At 48.6% G+C, this 23,962-nt stretch overlaps 1 protein-coding gene and 1 long non-coding RNA gene across 2 annotated transcripts in view; one reads left to right on the top strand and one right to left on the bottom strand.

Moving 5' to 3' along the window:
• Positions 1-7,183, top strand: part of LOC131186480 (uncharacterized) — a 30,735-nt gene extending 23,552 nt beyond the window's left edge. Inside the window, exon 4 of the long non-coding RNA XR_009152376.1 lies at positions 5,978-7,183. This is a non-coding gene — a long non-coding RNA (uncharacterized LOC131186480). The remainder of the gene's footprint in view (positions 1-5,977) is intronic.
• Positions 57-23,103, bottom strand: STIP1 (stress induced phosphoprotein 1). The gene is made up of 14 exons (XM_058160095.1): positions 22,950-23,103; positions 16,730-16,939; positions 14,873-15,014; positions 13,376-13,517; positions 11,331-11,499; positions 10,631-10,757; positions 9,208-9,310; positions 8,039-8,159; positions 7,202-7,298; positions 5,703-5,827; positions 3,693-3,729; positions 2,489-2,592; positions 1,971-2,143; positions 57-647 (listed from the first exon to the last, which is right to left on the bottom strand). The coding sequence occupies exons 1-14, from the start codon at positions 22,956-22,958 to the stop codon at positions 575-577; spliced, it is 1,632 nt and encodes a 543-aa protein (XP_058016078.1). The 5' UTR covers positions 22,959-23,103; the 3' UTR covers positions 57-574.
• Positions 23,104-23,962: the final 859 nt, after the last annotated feature.

Genomic DNA, 23,962 nt, shown 5'->3' on the forward strand with positions numbered 1-23,962 from the left:
CGAATTGAAAAGGAGGAAAAATTTCGCTGAAAAGAGACGACTCGGAAAAGACCTAATTTTGATTTTTTTTTTCCTTTTTTTTTTTATTGGATGTGCAAGGAGACCAAAGTAAACTGCAGCCTCACAGCCGAACGAAAAAACCGGAAAAAAAACAAGGGAGGAGGCTCGTCCGGGGCACAAGTTGCTGGCCGAGAGAATTAAAAACTGCAAGGGATGGGGGGGTGGAAGAAGGGAAACCCACCCCTCCTAAAAAAGAGAGAGAGAGAGAGAGAGAATGGCAGCGCACAACAGGGAGTAGAACCGAGACAGAGCAACAGGCCGGGACAGATGGACAAAAGCCCGATTTTTTTCGGTGCCGAAATAGGGGGCGGATGGTTGGTTATGAGCACGCAGGTGGGCAAGAGGTGGTACACCTGTCTCAAAGGTGTGAGTCTCTGCCTTTTGCCTAGAGAGATGGCCCCGAGATTTGGACCGATTTCATGGAGAAAGTCCATCAAGGCTGCCTTTTTTTTTCTTTCTTTTTTTTTTTTCAACTGGGGAGGGGGCAAAAGTTGAGAAGGATGGGTCAGTATTATCACCGGATGGCGATCAAGCCAACATCCATCAGCTTCTGGATCTTCTGAGCAATGACAGGATTTTTCAAGTGTCTGCAGGAAAAGGAGAGAGAGATATAATAATAATAATAATAGTAATAACAACAGCAGCAGCAGCAACAACAACAATAACAGAGTTGGAAGGGACCTTGGAGGTCTTCTAATCTAACCCCCTGCCCAGGCAAGAAACCCTCCACCACTTCAGACAAATGATTATCCAATATTTTTTTAAAAATTTCCAGGGTTGGAGCATTTACAACTTCTGCAGGCAAGTTGTTCCACTGATTAATTTTTCTAAACTGTCAGGAAATCTCTCCTTAGTTCTAAGTTGCTTCTCTCCTTGATTAGTTTTCACCCATTGCTTCTTGTCCTGCCTTCAGGTGCTTTGGAGAATAGCTTGACTCCCTCTTCTTTGTGGCAACCCCTGAGATATTGGAAGACTGCCATCATGTCTCCCCTAGTCCTTCTTTTCATTGAACTAGACATACCCAGTTCCTGCAACCGTTCTTCGTATGTTTGAGCCTCCAGTCCCCTAATCCTCTTTGTTGTTGCTCTTCTCTGCACTCTTTCTAGAGTCTCGGCATCTTTTTTACATCGTGGCGACCAAAACTGAATGCAATATTCCAAGTGTCGCCTTACCAAGGCCTTATAAAGTGGTATTAACACTTCAACGTGAAATAAATGTTGGGAGAACGTATCATTTTAACTGCCTCTATTTCTCAACTTGGCATTTTGACAAAGGGAGTTTCAACTCCCAGAATTCTCCAGCCGGCATTGCTTTGCTTGTCATGGATGAGTGGGGAATTCTGGGAGTTGAAATCCGCCCCATCGTCAAAACGGCCGAAGCTTGAGAAACACAGCTCTAACTCACCCTCATTGGGGGCCATAAAATTATAGGCAATTAAAAAAATTCAAATGTAAATAAGTCCATGCCGTGCATGCAATACAACCGCAATGCTTTTATTTTGAAGGCAACTATTTTTTATGTAGGTGCATTTGTGAGTGGTACGGTGGCCTAGAGGTGGAGCTCTCGCCTCACAATCGGGAGGCTGTGAGTTCGATCCTAGGTAAAGGCAGAGATTTCTCTCTCTGGGGAACATTGAGACTATATCTGCTGAACAAAACTCTGCCCTGGCGACAGGAAGGGCATCTGGCCAGTAAAGACTCAGCTCCATTCAGTTGCCCAGACTCCATCCCCGCCAGGGATTACGCAATCATTAATATATGTATTTTTCAGCCCTATTGGCTTGGCCCTCTACAACAGGGGCCAAGGGAAAATCAATTGCCTAGCCCTGCACTAGCTACATCCCTTAGCAAGCAGTGTGGTTCAGGATCATCTAACTTTTGCATTACGGATTTCCCCAGCCCTGAACTCACTCGCTTAATGCCTGTGGATCTTTCTGCATCTGTTCCAGGATCAGCCGCATGGCTGGATCACTCATGATCTGCTGCACCTCAGGATCGGCCATTGCCCGGCGCTTCACGTCCTCGGGGTTGTCGTTGCGATTGTACTGGGACATCAGGCAACGCTGGTAACCTTCGGCAGCTTCCTGTAAGAATTGCACCCGGGAGAAAAAAAATTTTTTTAGAGGACAATTGTCATGCAAGCACACAACATTCCCCAACTTTGGCCTTTAATTATCATTTCTTCCGGCAGTTTCAGCTTGTACAGGTAGTCCTTGACTTATGACCACAGCATTTCTGTGGCTAAGGGAGACCTTTGTTAAGTGAGTTTTGCCCCGTTTTATGACGTTTCTTGCCGCCGTTGTTCAGGGAATGACTGCCGTTGTTAAAATCAGTAACCGTTGTTAAGTGACGTATCCTTTGGGACTAACAGAGGATAATAAACAGGCCACGCCTTGCCCAGCGCCCTCTGCCCTTCTTCCCTTCCTCACCTTGCAGTTCGAGTCCAGCTCCAGCGCTTTCTGATAGACATCCATCGCTTTGGTGTAGTCCTTCATGGCTTCCAAAGCTGCCGCTTTGCGCGTGTAGCCTTTGACTGCAAAAGTGAAGAGGAACCGCCGTCACCTTCCGAAGGCCGGGCAGCTTGGCAACTTGACCAATGTGTGAGTTTCCAACTGCCAGAATTCTCCAGCCAGCATGTTTTGCTTGTCATGGCTGGCCGGGAAATTCTGGCAGTTGAAATCCCACCCATTGTCAAGGGATCAAACTCAGGAAACACAGTTTCTAACTCAAAAGATTTTGCTTCCCCCACCCCCTTTGTTCAAGAGCCTTTCTTAAGAGTGGCCTGGAGGTGGAGCCTCAGAATCAGGAGGCTGTGAGTTCCATCCCAGGTAGGGGGATGAGAACATATCTGCTGGACAAAACTCCGCCCTGGAGACAGGAAGGGCATCCGGCCATTCAAACGCTCTGCTAGCTCCATTCAGTTGCCCAGATTCCACCACGCAAGGCAGTGGTGAAATGTAAAATTTGTTACTACTGGTTCTGTGGGCGTGGCTTGGTGTTGGTAGGTAATGTGACAGGGTGGGTGTGGCCAACTTTTTTTTTTACTCTTAAAAGCATTTTTTTCTACAACCTCTTCGTCTGAAGAGGTTGCAAAAAAATGCTTTTAAAAGGATCTGAAGATCAGGCAGCTCAGCTGGGATCGCCAGGGCCTTTTAAAAGCATTTTTTACAACCTCTTCAACTGAAGAGGTTGTAGAAAAAAATGCTTTTAAAAGCCTCTGATGATCTCAGCTGAGTCGTGCGATCAGAGGCTTTTTTTAAACTTTTAAAAGCATTTTTTCAGCCGAAGAAAAAATGCTTTTAAAAGTAAAGGAAAAAACCTGATGATCGCTCTGCTCAGCTGGGGGGGGGGGGATTTTTGCTACCGGTTCTCCAAACCACCCGCCGCCATCGCTACCAGATCGGGCGATCCAGTCCAAACCGGGAGCATTTCACCCCTGCCGCAAGGGATTATGGGGGGGTTTTAGGGTGATGATTCAAGAGCCTTTCTTAAAGGAAGAGGGCCCCTATGAATGAAGCGAACGCTTCTCAACCTTGGCTGAGTTGGAGATGGGGTGGACTTCAAGCCCCAGAATTCCCTAGCCATGCCCCACAGACACCCGTAGAGTCCAGAGGTTCAAATCCATCTACTTACTGAACGCGGGTTCTAAACGGATGCATTCCTCGCAGTCCTGTGGAACAAAGAAGGCGTTTTTAAGGTCGCTTAAAAAAAAAATTCAAATCTTTTTCCTTCCTCCTGTCCAGCCGTTCGCTAATTTTCCTAATTGGACCTTGCTAGCCAACTGTTGAGAAGAGCCGATTTGGTGGGTGTGCCTCCAGCAGAAACTTCAGGATTTTAAATTTGAGATGGGCAGCCTGATTTCTCCCCGATTCTGACTTTCAACTCCTGCAATCCCTCATCCTGGGGGATTTACACATAGCCCTCGAGTTACAACAGTTCATTAAGTGACCACTCAAAGTTACAACAGCACTGAAAAAAGCAGAACTAGTCTTCAGTCACTTTTCAGTCACTGTTGTTGTTGTAACTTTGAGTGGTCCTTCAATGAGAAATTGTCATGCCCCTCGGAGTCTGAATCCGAAGGGGAAGAGGAACAGCTGACAGAGAGGGAGAGAGAGGCTCCGTTGGCTATGGAAGAAACTGGGGAAGGGCAAAGTCAGGCTGGCCAGACCAGGGGAGAGGTAGAACAAGGGAGTGGGCATTCAGATGAAGACCAAGGCCCACCCCCTCCTCATCCTAGGCAACGCAGGGAGGAACGGAGAAGAGAGCAACATGGGTTGGGTGGCTTACGAGGGAGGAAAGGGACCCGATCCTCTTTACAAGGCACAGCTGCTGATGGAGTTTAAAAGGAAAGGCAAATGGGAGGGACGGTTGTCGGGAACAAATGCTGAGTTTATCTGGGTATTTATCTGAAGTCCTGGCATCCTCCCAACTGGTTTGATTTACTGCCGTGCTACTTCAATTCTGGAATTCCCTCTTTTGCTTGCCCTGCCGGATTAATTACCTGGTCTTGCCTTTGGATTTTTTGTTAGAAGTTTTCTGCTTACAACGTTTGGGACTGAAGTATTGTCAGCCAAAGACTTATACAGGTTGGTGGAAGAGCTCTCTCTCCAGGCCAGAGAGTTGAAAGGGACATTGGGGGCACAGTTGGTGATAATAAAGGGACTCATATCGGTTCTCTGGCTGTATTGCCTTTGTCTCATGCCTCAGGTCACAAATGGTTGGAAATTGACTAATCGGACTAAGTCTGGGAAAACAGACTTCAGATTATAAACGGAAGACATGGCAAGCATTCCGTTTCAGATCTGAAAAGAGACTTTTTAACATTTAAATGTCTTTTTACATCTTTCAACAAGTTGGAAAAACTGCAACCAATTTTGGTTGAGACTTTGTGGGGGGGAAAAATCAGAGAAGAACAACTAAGATGATCAAAGGCCTGGAGACTAAAACATATGAGGAACAGCTGCAGGATTTGGGTCTGGCTGGTCTAAAGAAAAGAAGAATTCGGGGGTGACAGGATAGCAGTAGTCCAGTATTTGAGAGGCTGCCGCAAAGAAGAGGGGGTGTCAAATTAGGCAGGACAAGGAACCATGGTTGGAAACGAATCAAAGTAAGAAGCAATCTGGAATTAAGGAAAAACTTCCTAACATTGAGGACAATTAACCAGTGGAACAGCTCGCCACCTGAAGTTGTGGGTGCTCCATCACTGGAGGTTTTTAAGAGGAGACTGGACAATCACTTGTCTGACATAGTATAGGTCAGTGATAGCTAGCCTTTTCCAGACCTAGTGCCCAAAGCGCACGTGGAACCCCAAAATGCAATGCGTGCGCATGCCCCCCCGCACGTGCCCTGCCCCCCACACATGCGCGGCAGAGAACTAACGACCAGCTGGCCAGTGGAAGGTACGTGCGCATGTGCAGCGGAGCTGAACTGGGGCAACGGCTCGCGTGCCCACGGAGTTCGCCATCATGGGTATAGGTTCTCCTGCTTGAGCAGGGGGCTGGACTAGAAGACCTCCAAGGTCTCTCGTAGATCTATTCTCTTCTACATCTCCCGAATCTTTTTGGCATGCTGGCTTTCCCGCACGCAGAGATTCCAAAAGAAACCAGAGGTTCGCTACGGCTTCTCTACGGCGGAGACGCTCACCTTGAGCGCTAGCTGGAACTCCAACAGTTTGGTGTAGCAGGCTGCTCTGTTGCTGTACAGTTTGGCATCGCTGGGGTTGCGCTTGATAGCTTCCGTGTAGTGCTTCATGGCTTGCGGATAATCCCCTGTGGGAGAAAAGACCGTCACTGGGTGGATGGAGCCTCCAGATTCCAAGGCAGTATACAGTGGTGGCCAAAAACTGTGGAAAACCTTTTGGGGAATGTGTATTTTTGAGGTTTGAGGGCTAATAACACCCACTTTTTTTTTTCTTGGAGTTTCAAGATAATCCTATTTCCACTGCTGGAATGGCCTGGGAATAACTCAGATCTTCACCCAATGGAAAATCGATGGAGCCGACTAAAGAAACTGGTTAGTCAGAAGCGACCCAGCAATAAAACCCAGTTAATAGAAGCCATCCTTCAATCTTGGTTTCACATTAGAACAGCTGCAGAACTCAAAAGACTTGCTTTACTCCACGGGAAGACGTTGTAAGCAGTGGTGAAATCCAAATTTTTTTTTAACTACAGGTTCTGTGGGCGTGGTGTGACTTGGTGGGCGTGTCAGGGGAAGGATACTGCAAAATCCCCATTCCCACCCCACTCTGGGGCCAGCCAGAGGTGGCATTTGCGGGTTCTCCAAACTGCTCAAAATTTCCGCTCTCGGTTCTCCAGAACCTGCTGGATTTCACCCCTGGTTGTAAGGCCGTCATTCACTCTAAAGGTTACCCAACTATTAACTGACCTGGGGATCATTTTTTGTATATCTCCTTTTTTCTACGTGTTTCAATTTTCCTCTTTGTACTGTAACGGCTATTCTAATAGCAAACCCCTTCATAAAAGCTATCGCATTACATTCTTGATTAAATCATCTTTCCGTTGATATATCATTTGATGGTACTACTCCATCATTTGAAAAAAAATTCATTAGCTAGTTTTAGAAAATACACTTTCCCCAAAAGGTTTCCACAATTTTGGCTACTACTGTTATCTCTGAATAATGACTGCCGGGGGGGGAGGGGGGGGAAATAATGTTGAGACGCCTGCAGCCTTCCTAAAGGAAGGAGATTGGAGAAATGAACTGGATTCGAGGCGTAATTCATCAAATGCTTTTTTCCTCCGGCAACGAATCCCAGCATTCCACTGCTAGGAACTGCATCTTCCTACAGCATGGAGGGAAGTCCAATCTTGCTGTATTTTGCCCATTTCTTCAGAAGCCGCAGTTTTAAGCTGCTGGCAAGGAAGCACGTGGCCAAATGCGGTGTTTTTTCCCCCCCCAAGCTTACCAACTTTGAAGCAGTGTGGACTTCCAACTCCCAGAATTCCCTGGCCGGCATGGGAGTTGAAATCCACATAAGCTTAGAAGTTGCTGTGGTTGAGAAAAACTGGCTTGATGGGGCCAGTGTGGGGAGAGCTTTTTCTCCGGTGGGGAGACATAGATTTAAGTTCGGTTTAAGGTTTTTACCCTGCAAGCAACAACCAAGCCAGGTGTAACCCCATTACCTTTCTGGAAACATTCGTTGCCTTTGTTCTTCTCTTCCAAGGCCAGCTCAGGATTGATGTAGGCTTCCCGTTCTTGTTCTTTTAAGATTTTCTCAGCCTGGGGGGAGAGGAAATTTAAACTTTATCCACCCAGGAACGAGCTCAAGTACGAAGGAGCAACTGGACGGTGAGTTCTAGTCTTGCCTTAGGCGTGAAAAGATGGCTAGGTGACTTTGGGCCAGGGAATGGATGGCGAGTTCTAGTCCATGGCCGGGTGACATAGGGCCAATCACCAGAATGTAGTGAGTTTTAGTTCCGCTTTAGGTATGGAAGATGACTGGGTGATTTGGGGCCAATCACCAGGAGACAGTGAGTTCTAGTCCTGCCTGAGGCATGAAAGCCAGCTGGGTGACTTTGGGCCAATCACCCGGAGACAGTGAGTTCTAGTCCTGCCTTAAGCATGAAAGATGGGTGACTTTGGGCCAGGGGATGGATGGTGAGTTCTAGTCCATGGCCAGGTGACATAGGGCCAATCACTAGACCTGCCTGAGGCATGAAAGATGGCTGGGTGACTTAGGGCCAATCACCAGGAGATGGTGAGTTCTAGTTCCAACTTAGGCGCATTCTGGACCAGTTCTTCTCTCTCTCCGCCCAACCCACCTCACAGGGTTGTTGCTATTGTGGAGAAAAGAGGAGGAGGAAGGGGTATTAAGCCTGTTCGATGCCTTTATAAAAAATAATAAAGATGGTATATATATATATATATGAATAAAAAGAGGAGCTGGAAATGTGTGGAAACAGGAGTAAATGCCCATCAAAACCACTAGAGCTACAGATAAGATTCTTGGAACTGCTTACCTGCTGACACTTCTTCAGCACCTCTGGGGTCCGATGTTCAGCCAGAGACTTGTTGTAAAACTGAATGGCTTCCTTGTACTTTTCTTCCTTGAAGTAGGAGTTCCCAATTCGGGCGTAAGCTCTAGATGCAATGACAATCACAACAACAACAACAACAGTCATCATCCAGCTATCTAGAACGGAGAAGTCCTCAGGGCAAGCGAAAATGCTCGACCCACCTGTTGAGTGACAGCAGCATGACACGGGCGACCGATTCCATCCTCAGAAGCTTAAACCACAGGGCGATGATAGCAATGGCAATAGTACTTAAGGCTTATATATCTCTTTAAAATGCTTCAGAGCCCTAAGCGGGTTAGAGAGTCAGCATATTGTCCCCACCAATTTGGGTCCTCATTTTAGCGACCTCGGAAGGATAGAAGGCTGAGTCGACCTTGAGCCTGGTGAGATTCGAACTGCCAAATTGCAGGCAGCCGGCAGTTAGCAGAAGTAGCCTGCAGTACCTGGGCTGGGCTTCGGGGAGGCTGCCGGCCTTCAACTAATAGTAAAATTAATTCAGAGGCTACGTTAATTCAATGTAAAGTTGAAGAGATCTCCCTTGGTTTGAAAGCCTGGAGAACTAAAGGTAATCCTCCACATACGATTGACAGTCGAACCCAAAATTGAAGTCGGGAGCCCCCGCGGTTATGTGATCGTTATTTTGGGGGCTTGGCAATTGGCCGGCATCGATGACCATTTGCAGCATCCGGTGGTCCACACAACCATGATTTATGACCGTTTTTGGCTGGAAACCAGAATTTAATTCCAGTTTCGGGGGGGGGGAAAAACCAAACCAAACCAACCACTGCAACGGATTCACTTAATGACATTCCGTTCAGACCCACAATGATTCGCTTAACAACTGCTGCAAAAAAAAAAAGGACCATGAAGTCACATTTAGTGACTGGAATTCCGGTCGTGAATCGAGGCAGATGGCAATGTAAATCTTGAGCGCCTACATCTCTTCGCGCCATAATGGGAGCTACGCCAATTCTGGTGCAAATCCAACGGAGTGGATTTCAACCAAAGCTTGGGGAAGCCTCGAAACATTCGAGAGGCAGCTTAAAAAAAAGAGGGGAAAAAATGTGCGCGGTCAGTCCGAGAAAACCATCCCAGGAATGTCGGCCACCTACTTGGCAATCTGTCGATAATCTTCCCGGTTCTCGCGCCCGACCTCGATGGCTTGTTCACACAGTTCTCGGCACTGGTTGTATGCCCCTTTTTCAAAATGCACGGCTGAAAAGCCAAGGGAGAATAAAGACAAACGCACAAGACACACAAACACAAAAGGTGTGAAACTGGGAGAGCTACCGGGGCCTTCCCCACCCGATGAAGTTTGGTAACAAGAGCCTTGTCTTCTCTCTGCTAGCTGGATGAGACTGATGGTCAGTGATGGTACAGGCAGTCCTCGACTTACGGCCATTCACTTAGTGACCTGAGTTACAACAGCACCGGAAGAAAATTGACTTATGACCTTTTTTTTGCGCGGACGACCGTTGCAGCCTCGCCGGGGGTCACATGATCAAAATCTGGACGCTTGACAACGGATTCAAATTTATGACAGTTGCCATGTCCCGGGGTCATATGATCCCCTTTTGAGATCTTCTGACCAGATTGAGACCAGATTCACTTAACAACCAGGTTACTAATTTAACAGGAAAAAAAAATAGTAAAATGGGGCAAAACTCAACTTCTTGCTTAGCGGCAGAAATATGGGGCTCAATCATGGTTGTAAGTTGAGGACTACTTCCATTCCATCATGTCCACCCACGGGACGCCTGCCGATGCCTAAAATTTGAGTGCCCAGTGAGTGTTTCGCCTGGAATATTCTGCAAACAATAGACCTGCCTAAAAACAAGATAAACCCAGATTGTTCTATTTTAATAAATTCTTGGGTTCATCTCCTATTTCCTAGGTTTTCAACAGTTTAAAATGTGTGTTATGGAAACAGGGACGGCTAATATTTAATTGCGTAAGATTAGCGCTCAAAGGACTCAGCAAATCGATAAGGTAAAGGTTCCCCTCGCACATACATGCTAGTTGTTCCTGCCTCTAAGGGGCAGTGCTCATCTCCATTTCGAAGCCGAAGAGCCAGTGCTGTCTGAAGACGTCTCCGTGGTCATGTGGCCGGCATGACTCAACGCCAAAGGCGCATGGAACGCTGTTCCCTTCCCACCAAAGGTGTTCCCTATTTTCCTACTTGCATTTTTTACCTGCTTTCGAACTGCTAGGTTGGCAGAAGCTGGGATAAGTCATGGGAGCTCATCCTCTTAGCTCATCCACTAGGGATTCGAACCACTGAACTGCCGACCTTTCGATTGACAAACTCAGCAGCCACTGAGCCACCGCATCCCTGTTAAAACTATGTCCCTGTTTAAACCTATAGAAGAGAATACGTGTAGCTAAGGAACTGCTGAGTCCTCTGAACTGGGTTGTTTTCTTGCAGACCTTTCATGACCCAACTAGGGAACATCATCAGTGCTAGAAGGGAGGGGGGAGTTTGCTGCTCTCTTTTTAAACCTGCAAGCTTGTTCCCACCTCTACCGCCCTCCTCACCTGCTTGATTAGTAATATAAGTCATGTTGGTTGGATCCAAACTTTTTGCTTTGTTGTAATGTTCCAAAGCTGTTTCAAAGTCTTTCTTCTTATAGGCCTCGTTCCCCAATTCCTTCTCCTTCAGGGCCTGAAAATCAGCAGATACACCTTGATTAAGGAGATTTTAAGACTGGCTGGGCAGAAAATTCTACACAAATTGTTGGGCCTAGTAAGGAGTTATCAGCTTTCCTTGCTGGCCACCCACTATCTGAGAATCAGAATAGATACACCTAAAAGCCTTCCTTCCTTCCTTCCATTTCTTCTTTCCTTTCCTTCTTCCGCTCTAATTTTCATTTTGCTTCCTTCCTTCCTCTCTAATTTTCTTCCTTTCCTTTCCCTCCCCTCTGATTTTCTTCCTTTTCTTTCTTCTATCTTCCTTTCCTTTCCTTCCACTCTAATTTTCTTCCTTTCCTTTTCTTTCCGTCTCTAATTTTTGTTCCTTTCCATTCTCTTCCATTCCTTTCCTCTCTAATTTTCTTTCTTTCCTTTCCCTCCCTTCCGCTTTAATTTTCTTCCTTTCCTTTCCCTCCTCTCCCTTCCTCTCTAATTTTCTTCTTTTCCTTTCTTCTATCTTCCTTTCCTTTCCCTTCCTTCCTCTCTAAATTTTCTTCTTTCCCTTTCCCTTCATTCCGTATGCTACCAGTCCGCCAGAGGCCAGTACCTGCTTCTTGTTTTCGGGCAGGTCTTCCTCCATGGGTTCTGGCTTGGGCTCTTTCTTGGGGGGCGGAGGAGGTGGGGGAGACATGGCTTCGTCGTCATCATCAGCGCTGGCTAAGTCGACTCCGAGCAGCACCCCGAGCGTCGTCATGACCCGGGGGTCCTTCAGTTTTCTGTTACACAGCAGGGAGGCAAGCAGGTGAGAAGCCCAACCTCAGCACTTCAGAAGACCTTAAGGCTGCCCCAGTGTGCAGGAAGCCAAGCTTTAGCATGGTTTGAAGAACAGGCAACACCTGGCTGGATTCCTGCAAGGGCCACTTTTATTTAGACTGGGCCACAGGGGTGTATAGTCTTGCCAATCTGACTTGGCTGCCTTCTCTCTCTCTCTCTCAACCGTGTGGATTAGGGAACTATAATTCTCAACGCTCTGCCTTTGCAGGAGGCGCAGTCCAAATGGCTGTGTGAAAGCATGAAGGTGAATCAAGAGTCAATATTCAATTATTGCTTGGTCAACAGAATGATGTGCCCTCCAGAAGCTGTCGGTGCTTCATTATTGGAGGTTTTTAAGAAGAGGCTGGACCAGCCCTTTGTCCAGAATAGTATAGGGCAGCGGTTCTCAACCTGTGGGTCAGGACCCCATTGGGGGGTCAAATGACGATTTGCCAGGGGTTGCCTAAGACCATCAGAAATATGGGAAGTATACTTGCGAGTTGAAGAATCGCGCTCCAATGGTTGACTCCCCAAGCCAGCTGCAGGCTCTTTAAATCGCTAGCCGAATTCGGCTTCAGGCGCGATGAATTAAAAAAGAGAGAAATCTTTGCTCTGATGTCTCCCTCTCAAGCCAGCTGCAATCACTCCCAATCGCTAGCCTAATCTGGCTTCAGGCGCGATCAACTTAATAGGGGAGGAGTCTCCGCTTTAATGCCTCCGTCCTCAAGGCAATCGCAAGCAGTTCAGATCGCTAGCCAATACGGCTTCAGGCGCCATAAATTCAAAACGAAAATAATTTTACGGTTGGGGGTCGCCACATCGTGGGGAATTGTATTAAAGGGGTCGCAGCACTATAAAGGTTGAGAACTACTGGTATAGGGTGTCCTGCTCGAGCGAGGGGGTTGGACTAGAAGACCTTCAAGGTCCCTTCCGACACTTTTATTTTTATTCTATCTTCCTTCTTGAACTTTCTTGCAATTGACATACTTCTTAGAAATTTCCTTCCTTCCCTCCTTCCTTCCTTTCTTCCTCCCTCCCTAGGTCCAAGAAGAGCTCGGACTACCATTTCTCTGAAATGGGATAGTGTTTCCTGCTTGAGCAGGGGGTTGGACTAGAAGACCTTCGAGGTTCCATCCAACACTTTCATTCTATTGTTCGTTCAGTTGTTTTCCATCTGTCCCTCCCTCCCTCCCTCCGGAGGTTTTGAAGAAGTGCTTGGACCACCAATAAGACCGCCGAGGTCCCTTGCAACAGAGCTGTTATTCTGTTTAATATCCTGAAGTTCTTGGATGGAACTCCAGGTAAGTCCCAGAAGCAGTGGCAAAATCCTTTGCGGGTTGCCACCCATTCGCTGCCCGTGCGGTGCATGCCAAACACACGTTGCGCACACATGTGGACTGCGCACTAAGTGTACGCTGCATGTACGCATGCACATTGCACACCAAACATGTGCTTTGCGCGGGAAAAGGAGACTTAAGAAGGTAAGTAGAACAGCGGGGAGAGAAATGGCTGTGCCGTGCAATTTAGAGTCACTAGAAAGCAGGATTTCCTGTTTTCTAGCAAATATAAATCGCACGGCACTCCTAATCCTCGGAAATACCGGTTCGCCTGACCCGGTAGCATTTTTTTTTACTACCAGTTTGGGCAAACCGGTTCGAACCCGTAGCATTTCACCCCTGCCCAGAAGACTTTCTCTAAAGGAAGATCCTGAACAGTAGCAGATGGATTCCTGAGCTGGGGGACCTTGGGCTCTGATCGAGGAAGGTGCAACCTTGGCTAGGAGGGATCAGGCCCCCTTCTGCGCCCCCCCCCCCGCAAAAACCCACCGAGGACACTCACGTTCCCAGTTCTGATGGTTTGTTGCGGAGCTGCTCAATCAGCTCTCTGTAACTCGGATCGCTGAGGAGGTTTCTGGTGCGGGGGTCGCTCTCCAGCTTCTGGTAGAGGTTGGGCAAGTTGAAAGGATTCATGAGATTCCGTTCTGGAAGTGGGGGCGGGAAGAAGAGAGAAGAGTCAGGGTCTTTAGGAGGATTTCCTAGGGGGGTGGGCCTACCAAAGCCCTTTTCAGCTTTAACGTCTCCCCCATCTGACTCCTGTTTATGACGGCTGCAGTGTCCTGGGGATGTGGGGTCCCCTTTGGCCCACCTTCTGACGAGCAAAGTCAACGGGAAAGCCACTCAGCAACTGTGTTACAGGTAAGTCCTCGACTTACAACAGTTCGGTTGTGTCAGTATATTCATGAACTGGAATAGGGCATAACAGGGCCAGCCAATGTGGGCCGTTTGGTAACTGAAACAAAGTATTTGTTGTACAGGACCCTAAGGGACAGTTTGGAGCTTTCCCTCCTCCGTTTTGCGCTGTGTTTGTCCTTGCTATTTCTCTCCTCTACGGCGTGGAAAAACCTACCAGGGTATTGTATGCCTTATGTGTTGTTATGTATATAAAGGCATTTGAATCCTGCTTAATAGTCGGCTTCTGTGTGCCGCAACAAACTCATTTTGTAGCCGTTCGAAGTTACAACAGCATCGAAAGTTGACTTAGGACTGTTCTTCACACTTAACCACCGAATAGCAGCATCCCTACGGTTCTGTGATCAAAATTCAGACGCTTGGCAAGACTTAACAGCAGTTGCAGTGTCCTGGGATTCATGTGATCCCAATTTTGGGACCTTCTGACAAGCAAAAAGTCGGTAGGAAGCTAGGTCCGCTTAACAATCGTGTGACTAACTTAAAACGATAGCGATTCCCTTAACGGTGGCAAGAAAGGTCGTACAATGGGTCAAAACTCACAACTTAAGCTTCATGGAAATTTTGGGCTCAAATTTGGTCGTAAGTCGAGCGCTTCCTGTACCGGATCTTTCCAAAACTATCAACCACATCATCATCATCATCATTTAACGGCCCCATAATCCCTTGCAGGGTGGAGTCAGAGCAACTGAACGGAGCAAAGTGTTTTACTGGCCGGATGCCGTTCCTGTTGCTAGTGCGGAATTTTGTTCAGCAGATAATATTCTCAGTGTGGCCCAGAGAGAGAAATATCTGCCTCTACCTAGGATCGAACTCACAGCCACCTGATTGTGAGGCCAGAGGTCCACCTCTCGGCCACCGCACCACTCCTACCTTATATCTTTTTTTTTTTTTTATTCAGTCCTTTACGTGGACCGCAGCCGGTTTTGGGGGTCAATAATGTGTACCCCTCCTTCGTCATGAAAAGGTTGCATAGCCCTCGGTTTGGCCTGCTTTTCAAAAGAGACAGGCCCTACCTATTCCGGATTGCTGCAACGGAAATATAACACTAGCCAAGTCAAGGGGGAGACCCTCCTCCCCCTCCCCTCACCTGCCAGCCTGGACTCCATATTTTGCAGGCCTTCCTTCAACTGGGCATTGCCCGGCTCGTGTTTCAGCCCTTCCGCGTATGTCATCTTAGCTTCCTCAAAACGATTCAGGAATTCCAAGGCAGCTGCTTTTCGAGAGTAACCCTACAAAGAGCACGAATCACAGATCAGAGAAAGACGAAAGCTCATCCACAGAGAAATCAGACACCCCCCCACCCCCCGGTCGTTAAACAAATCGGCAGCTGTGGTGCATAACCGCAGTTGTGGTTTAAGCATTCTTTAACCCCAACGGGGCCTTTTGGCCAACATCGGAAATAAATGCTGGTTTACAGTAGTGGCCAAAATTGTGGCAACCTTTTGGGAAAAGTGTATTTTCTAAAAGTAGCTAACAACACCATTTTTTGGGGGGGAGTAGTACCATAAAATGATATATCGATGGAAAGATAATTGAATCAGGAATATAATGCAATAACTTTTACGAAGGATTTGCTATTAGAATAGCAGAGTATGAAGAAGAAAAGTGAAAAGTGAAACACGTAGAAAAAAATGAGATATACAAAAATGATCCCCATGTCAGTTAACAGTTGGGTAACCTTTAGCATGAATTACAGCCTTCCAATGTCTTCCCATGGAGAGAACCAAGTCTTTGAGTTCTGCAGCTGTTCTAATGTGAAACCAACATTGAATGATGGCTTCTATTGACTGGGTTTTATTGCTGGGTCGCGTCTGACTAACTAGTTTCTTTAGTCGGCTCCATAGATTTTCCATTGGGTGAAGATCTGGGCTATTCCCAGGCCATTCCAGCAGTGGAATAGGATTATCTTTTGAAACTCCCCCACCAAAAGTGGTGTTATTAGCCTTCAAACCTCAAAAATACACTTTTCCCAAAAGGTTTTCCACAATTTTGGTCCCTACTGTACAGCAAAAACATTGCAAACAGGGGTGCTCTAAGTGCAGTGACCAAAGGGGGTGGGGTTGTCAGAACTTCAGACCTAGGTTTCTCAGCTTACGACCGCACATTTTTTGTTGTTAAGTGAGACAGTTAAGCGAGTTTTGCCCTGTCTATTCTAATTCTGGCCACAGTTGTTACTGCGGTTGTGAAATTAGTAAACCCGATTGTTAAGTGAATCCGGTTTCCCCATGGACTTTGCTTGTCAGAAGGTTGCAAAAAGAGATCGCATCGACCCCAGCCGGGAGGCTGCTGCAACCGTCATAAATATGAGTCAGTTGCTAAGTGTCCGAATTTCAATTACACGACCATGGACATCAGCAAGTTACGTGCAGGAAAGGGCATCAGTGCGAAAAACGGCCGTAAGTCACTTTTCCCAGAACGGTTGCGACTTTGAATGGCCACTAAAAGGATTGCTGTTAAGTCCAGGCGTTACCGTATTTTTCAGAGTATAAGACGCATCTTAGTTTTTTGGGGGGGAAATAAAAAAAAAAGCTGATTGGCAGGTGGATCGGCTTCCCGGAATACCCCCCATCAGCTGTTCCCAGAGGTGAATTTTAGCAACAGGTTCCTTGGTTGTGAGCTCTGTGCCTTGCTTTTTTTTTTTCTGCCTCTGAAATTCCCTTTCAGAAAAAACTTTTTTCTGCCTCTGAAAGCCTCCAAAACAGAATTTCAGAAAAAAAAAAGCCTCTGAAGCTCCGTTTGGGGCTTTTTTTCTGAAGCTTTTTTCAGCCTCTGAAACCTCCGTTTGAGAAGCTGGGCGGGGCTACATTCGGAGTATAAGACGCCCCCAGATTTTCACCTTCTTTTTGGGGGAGGAAAAGGTGCGGCTTATACTCCGAAAAATCACCCTTTACAACAGCACCAAAGCGAAGCCGTTTCAAAAGCACCCGGCAACCCCACTCCTCACCTTGCCCCATTCGGGCTTCAGCTCTATGGTCTTGCAAGCGTCTTCGAGGGCCTTGTGGTACTCCCCTTTTTTGGCATAGGCAGCAGAGCGATTGCTGTAGAGCACATGGTTGGCGTAGTCCAATTTGATGGCCTCGGAGTAGTGCTTGATGGCTTCGGTGGTGTTGCCGGAGCTGAGGGCCTTGTTACCTTTCTCCTTCAGTTCGTTCACCTGGCGAGAGAGAAAAGAGAAGGGAGACGTTAAACCTGGGAAAAAGAAAAACAAGGAAGTCCAGTTGCCTTCTGAAAAAGCACCTTTGGGATAACCACGGCCTGGATGACTGAAAATCTCTACAGACGTTTAGCTATGCAATTTGGGATGAACACCTTTGGAATGGTGTGGGAGTAGGAACGGATTTCCAGAAAAAATGCAGACTACCAGGAACCATTTGCCCCACTCAGTGGACCCCGAGGACACAGATAAATATCCAAGTGCTTCAACAACCCTCTAAAACTCTGCTTAACAACTAATTCCCACAACACTGTGGGCATGGCAGGGGAAGGATACTACAAAATCTCCCTTCCCTCCCCACTCCTGGGGGCAGGATACTGCAAAATCTCCATTCCCTCCCCACTCCTAGGGGAAGGATACTGCAAAATCCCCATTCCCTCCCCACTCCTGGGGGCAGGATACTGCAAAATCTCCCTTCCCTCCCCACTCCTGGGGGAAGGATACTACAAAATCCCCATTTCCACCCCACTCCTGGGGTCAGGATACTGCAAAATCCCCATTCCCTCCCCACTCCTAGGGGAAGGATACTGCAAAATCCCCATTCCCTCCCCACTCTGGGGCCAGCCAGAGGTGGTATTTGCCAGTTCTCCAAACTACTCAAAATTTCCGCTACCGGTTCTCCGAACTGCTCAAAATTTCCACTATCGGTTCTCCAGCTGGATTTCACCCCTGCAAGGTAGTATCTTTTTACAATACAGCCCTTGTAAGTCTTTAACGGCCACAGCACACCTAAAGCAGAGTTCAGGTTAATTGTGTATTTGTGAGATGGCCCAGGGAGTTAACTTTGGCTTTGCTCCTGGAATAAAACAACAACAACAAAACTCTAGCCCTTCAGATGTTGTTGAATTTACAGCTGGCTCTGCTAGCTGAGCTGCTAGGCACCGTAATTCAACTCTTGCTTTGAGTAAACCACTAGGAGAACCGGTGTTGCCAAGAGGCACTGAATCCTTCATTCTGGGAAGTCACTCGGGATCTTGGTATAAGTAGTCCTCGATTTACAACAGTTCATGTAGTGACTGAAGTTACGATGGCACTGGGAAAGGTGACTTATGATTATTTTCTACACTTATGACCGTTGCAACATCATCATCTTTGTTTAACGACCCCTTGCGGGGTGGAGTCTGGGCAACTGAACGGAGCTGAGTGTTTACTGGCCGGATGCCCTTCGTGTCGCCAGTGCGGAGTTTTGTTCAGCAGATATATTCTGTGTGGCCCAGAGAGAGAAATACCTGTCTCGATCCAGGATCGAACTCACGGCCTCCTGATTGTGAGGCCAGAGCTCCACCTGTAGGCCACCGCGCCACTCCTAAGACCGTTGCAACGTCACGCGATCAAAATTCAGACGCTTGGCCACTGGTTTGCATTTACGACGGTCGCAGTCCTCCCGGGATCACGCGATCCCCCTCTTGCGACCTTCCAACGAGCAAAGACCAGTGGGAAAACCTCACTCAACAAACCTTGCAGCCCATCTTTAACAACGGCAGAGATTTCCGTAAGAACTGTGGCAAGAAAGGTTGTAAAATGATGCAAAATTCACGGAACTGTCTCGCTTAAGAACAGAAAGGCTCAAGTGTGGTCATAAGCCGAGGACTACCGGTCATGGAAGGAAATCACATTCAGGTATCTGTTTAGCTATGTGCAATGGTCATACATTCTTCCCTCCAGGAAGACGGAAGGGCCAACCCGCATCCAGCTATCAGCGTTCGTCCATCACTTGTTCATGGACCCTGAAAGCCAGGATGGGCAGCTCAGGTGTGTCTGGAACCATGACGTAAGTCCCAGCACAAGGTCCCTACCACGTTCTCCCCAGAGGTAGCTTCCTCTGAGTCATAGCTCCCTTCAGCTGGGGACCAGCAGCTGAAATTACAGACGGCCAAGAATAACTCTCCTTTTGAGCAGTGACTAAATGTCACCGAAAAAATCCGGGTGCTGCTTACCTCCGCGTTTTAGCTATGCGGGAAAACGAGTTGTTGTTTTTTTTTATCAAAAAAAAAAAAGTGAGGAAGGGCAAGACAATACAAGCTTTTCAAAGATACCCCATCACCCTGGGATGGAGCAAGGAGGCAGGAACAAAAAGCCCAAAGGCTCAAGCCATGGAGTTGGACCCCGGCCAGGTTGCTATGGTGTAAAACCCTGACACAATCACACCCACTCGCCCCGGCTGCCTTACATTACGGGTCTGTTCTGGGTTTGTTTGTTTTTTTCCCCTTTTTCTGCTCTGAAATCAGCTCTCACTCCAGTTTTCTGCCATCTTGACTTAAAAGGCTTCACCTCCGGTTCACACCCAGGCAACGGTGCAATTAGGATGGCAGGCAGGAAAGTTTTAATTAGTGGCAAACGGTCAGAAAGGGGAGGGGGGGGGCACAGCTCTGAGTCAAGCCTGACCCTCAAAAGATGACACGTTTCGCAGGCCAAAGGTCGCAGGTCCCCAGGTTTGGCCAAGCAGAAAGAGAGCAACCGGCTGTTTTCAATTATCCTGGTTTGCACACGGTGCCCCGAGTCAGAGTTTAATAATAGTTTACCGAATAAACCACAACTGGCTTAGTGGCATCGAAAACCAGGATGCCGAGATGATTGTGGCGTTAAGTTTTATGCCATTTAAAGGAGAATATTTGCAGCTCGGGGTTGAAATTAGGGGTCCTCGGTGCTTGTTTGCCTTGCAAACGTTTCGTGACCCAACTAGGTGACATCATCAGTGCTAGAAGAACGGGGTTTGCTCTCAATTTTGTACTCTAGTGCAGTGATGGGTTAACCTTTTTGGTGCTGAGGGCCCACAGTATGCCTGTGCGCATGCTAACGCACACACGCGTGTCCAAACCGCCAAAATGCAATGCGAGCGCCCCTGCGCATGTGCCTCTGCCCCCCGCGCATGCAACCCCATGCATTCACATCCCCCTCGTGCATGTGCCCCGCTGCCCCGTGCCCCATTTTGGGTCTGGAAAGCCTCCTGCACCAACCTGCACCCTCCCGTGCATGCGCCCCACCCCTCAATGCACGCATCCCTGCATGCGCCCCGCCTCCTGCGCATGCACGGCCCAGACCCGAAGACCAGCTGGCTGGTGGGAGGTGCCCGTGTATGCGCGGTGGAGCTGGGCTGGGCTGACAGCTGGCGTGCCCGCAGAGAGGGCTCTGTGTGCCACCTTTGGCGCTCGTGCCAGACGTTCGACATCACGGCACTAGAATATAAAATGAGAGCAAATCCCCCCACTCCCTTCTAGCAGCGATGATGTTATCTGGTTGAAACGTCTGCAAGAAAACCACCAAGGACCCCACAGTCCTCCTCCCCCCTCCTCTCCACAATCTCCATTAGCTTCAGGCACTGATGACGTCCCCCAGTTGGGTCATGAAACGTCTGCAAGAAAACCACCAAGCTCAGAGAGCACCAAGGACCCCAAAGTCCTCCTCTCCTCCTCCTCCTCCTCTCCACAATCTCCATTCCTTTCAGGCACTGATGTTATCTAGCTGGCTCATGAAACATTTGCAAGAAAACCACCCAGCTCAGACAGAGCCAAGGACTCTGTCCCCACCTCCTCCAGTCCTCCTCCGCTCTGCAAACACCACTCCTTTCAAGCACTGATGATGTTACCTAGCTGGGCCATGAAACGTCTGCAAGAAAACCACCCAGCTCAGACAGAGCCAAGGACTCCACAGTCCTCCTCCTCCTCTCCACAATCTCCATTACCTTCAGGCACTGATGATGTTATCTAGTTGGGTCATGAAACGTCGGCAAGAAAACCACCCAGCTCAGACAGAGCCAAGGACCCCTCATTTACGCCACTGTTAAACCCAAACTGAGCTCAGTTTAGCCGAATGTGCAAACCCAACACCTCCGTCGGAGGGTTGCTTAAGGGAAAAGTCCCTGCACATTCTGGAAGCAGCCCTACCAAAATAATCCAGAGAAAGTGAGAAGTTGCACGCGCGTCCCAAACGGCTGAAGAAGACACCTTGATGAACGTATCTTTTCTTTTATGTACACTGAGAGCATATGCACCAAGACAAATTCCTTGTGTGTCCAATCACACTTGGCCAATAAAAAAAAAATTCTAATTCGGGAAGAGTTTGATAGCAAGGTCTTCCCACCATCAATGCCGAACATGCTGCGACGTGCAAAGTTAGGCTTGGCCCTTCTTCTTCGTAAAGAGCTTCAAAGAGCCGAGAGGTTGCGCCAAGTTTCCAGTGCTTTGCTGGAGAGGCAGCATTTACATTCGAGGCACCTTCCTCACCGAACGGCACCCGCTTGTACAAGCCGCCTTTGCAGACTGGAGCCCGCTAAGGCCCACCCGGCCACAACGGACCAAGGTGGGAACTGTGCCCTGTGGCAGAAACCTGCTTCGGATGGGAGCAATGTCCCTTAAAAGCGTCCCATTCCCTTGGAAAAATTGGAAAGTGCCTGCAAGAAAGGTAAGATCCCAGAATGCAGAGCAGGATCCCCCACAAATCTGAGCAAATTTGTCCATTTTGAGATGCCGTCAGAGCGGTAAACACCCCCCCCCCCAAGCAGAATCAATTCACACACACACACACACACACAATTTGTCTTCACTCAGAACCCACAACATCCATAGGTCAAAGGCCCCATCAATGATAAAGCAAATCTCCTGTAAACACACTCGTAAAACTAAACCTGTTCTAGGACAGCTTCTCCAGCCAGCTAGCTGGGGCTGGTGGCTCCCCCTAAGTCTGAGAATAGCCCTGCTGGGGATGATGGGAGCTGTAACCCAGTCTACAAAAGCGTGGGAGGGATCGAGGTTGGCTCTCCTCGGACCTCACCTTAATATTGTGGTTGCCGAGCTCTTAAGAGCAGACAAGATAAAGCCACGGAAATCTCTAAGAAGGTTCAAAAGTCTGTATTAACACAGTTAATAGTTAATATTCATAACAATTAATTATTATTAGTAAGTTCTCAACAACCATTAGTGGGGACAGCTGGGAAGCCAGCTGAACTGGGGATGATGGGTAAGGCCATTACTTTGAAGGAGGAGAGTGGGCCACGCAGACTGGGGATGATGGGTAAGAGTATTATTTTGAAGGAGGTGGGTGAGTTATGTAGGCTGGGGCTGATGGGTAAGGCCATTATTTTGAAGGAAGCAGGTGGGCCACGCAGGCTGGGGCTGATGGTTAGGGCCATTACTCTGAAGGAGGTGGGTGGGCCACGCAGGCTGGGGCTGATGGGTAAGGCCATTTCTCTGAAGGAGGTGGGTGAGTCATGTAGGCTGGGGAAGATGGGTAAGGGCATGCATTTGAAGGAAGCAGGTGGGCCACGCAGGCTGGGGCTGATGGGTAAGAGCATGACTTTGAAGGAAGTGGGCGGGCCACACAGGCTGGGGCTGACGGGTAAGACCATCTGAAGGAAGCAGGTGGGTGGGTCATGTACGCTGGGGATGATGGGTAAGGCCATGATTTTGAAGGAAGCAGGTGGGTGGGTCATGTACGCTGGGGATGATGGGTAAGGCCATGATTTTGAAGGAAGCAGGTGGGTGGGTCATGTACGCTGGGGATGATGGGTAAGGCCATGATTTTGAAGGAAGCAGGTGGGTGGGTCATGTACGCTGGGGATGATGGGTAAGGCCATGATTTTGAAGGAGGGCAGTGGGCCACGCAGGCTGGAGGGATGATGGGAACCCACCCCTTCCAAGGGCTGCACGTGGGGTGGGGGTGGGGGCTGTCGGTCCCTCCCCCTCCCTGTCCCTCCCTTCCCAAGATGCACTGCGAGCTCCCCCTTCCTTCCTTCCCTCCCCACGAGGCTGCCCCCCCTCCCCAACTCAGCCTTGGACTCCCTTCCTTTTCCTCCCCAGGATGCTCCGCACCCCCATGGAGCCCCCCCACCCACCTTAGATCCTGGGGACGAGCCCCCTCCCACTTCAACGTGCATTTCCCAGAATCCTTTGCAGGAGGCACAGCACTCCTCCTCCCTCCCCACGAGCCCTTCCCCCTCTCCTCCCCCGCACACCTTCTCCATGGCGCCGGGGAAGTCTCAGTTCCGCCACCGCCGCTGCCTCCGCTTCGCCTCGCCTCTCCTTCGGCTTTTTTCCCGTCTGGCTCTCGGTCTCCTTCCTGCGCCCGCCTTTCCCTTTTCCCACCCCGCCTTCTGGAACCTGCTAGAATGCTCCCGCTCCGCCCCCGAGGCCCGATTGGCTCCCGCTCTCGAGCGCCGCCCCGCCCCCTCCGCGCCTTGCGAAGGGCTGGTTGGTGGGAGGCTAAGAAAGAGGGGCGGGCCTTCCCTCGCCAGCCTTCCTCCCGTCCTCCCCACCAGGGGTGGAGGGGGGCACCTCCTCCCGCGACGCGCGGATTGGTTCGCCGCCTCGGCCCGCCTTCAAGCCATTGGCCCGCGCCTTTTGACGAGGGGGCGGGGCTTTGGAAAAGTCCGCGCTGGGCTTCTATTGGGACGGAGATCCGAACGTCATCAGAGCTTCTGACCAATAGCCTTGATTTTACCCCCCCTCCTCCTTTCTTCGATGATTCTCATTGGCTTTCCGGATTTCTAACCTGTCTAGCCGCTTTAAATGGCTTTAAAAGGGTGACGTCATTTCCGCTTTTTCCTTTTATTGGGAAAGGCGGAAGTTTTTTTTTCCCCCTGTCCTTTAGTTTGGCAAGTTTTTGATTTATTGCGCTGTAGTTAATCCTGACTTTTTTTTTCAACTCCGTGTTTTTAATTTTTTTTGCCCCCGAAGCTTTGTAAAACACTTTCTCTCCTTACAGTTATTTTTTCCCCAAATTGCATATTTAAATTTGCATACATTCCTATCTGGTATATGTGTAATATCACAAAATATGTAACAATTTTACCAATAGCTGCAAGACGTGGCTACAAAAATGGAATGCTTTCCTGGGCTTTGCTCAAAACGACTCTCCTTTACTGGGTTGGACTACAACTCCCATGACCCCCCCCAACTATTTTCCTATTATGGGAACTGAAGTCCACTTCATTTGGATGGCTGACTGCTTTGAGAACATTTTTTTTTT

The sequence above is a fragment of the Ahaetulla prasina genome, chromosome 17, assembly GCF_028640845.1.
Source record: "Ahaetulla prasina isolate Xishuangbanna chromosome 17, ASM2864084v1, whole genome shotgun sequence".
NCBI lineage: Eukaryota > Metazoa > Chordata > Lepidosauria > Squamata > Colubridae > Ahaetulla > Ahaetulla prasina.

Coding starts and splice junctions, on each gene's coding strand:
- STIP1 (XM_058160095.1), bottom strand. Junction 13,518..14,872: donor TATGGAGTCCAGGCTGGCAG/GTGAGGGGAGGG, acceptor CCCCACTTCCAG/AACGGAATCTCATGAATCCT. Junction 11,500..13,375: donor AAACCATCAGAACTGGGAAC/GTGAGTGTCCTC, acceptor GCTGTGTAACAG/AAAACTGAAGGACCCCCGGG.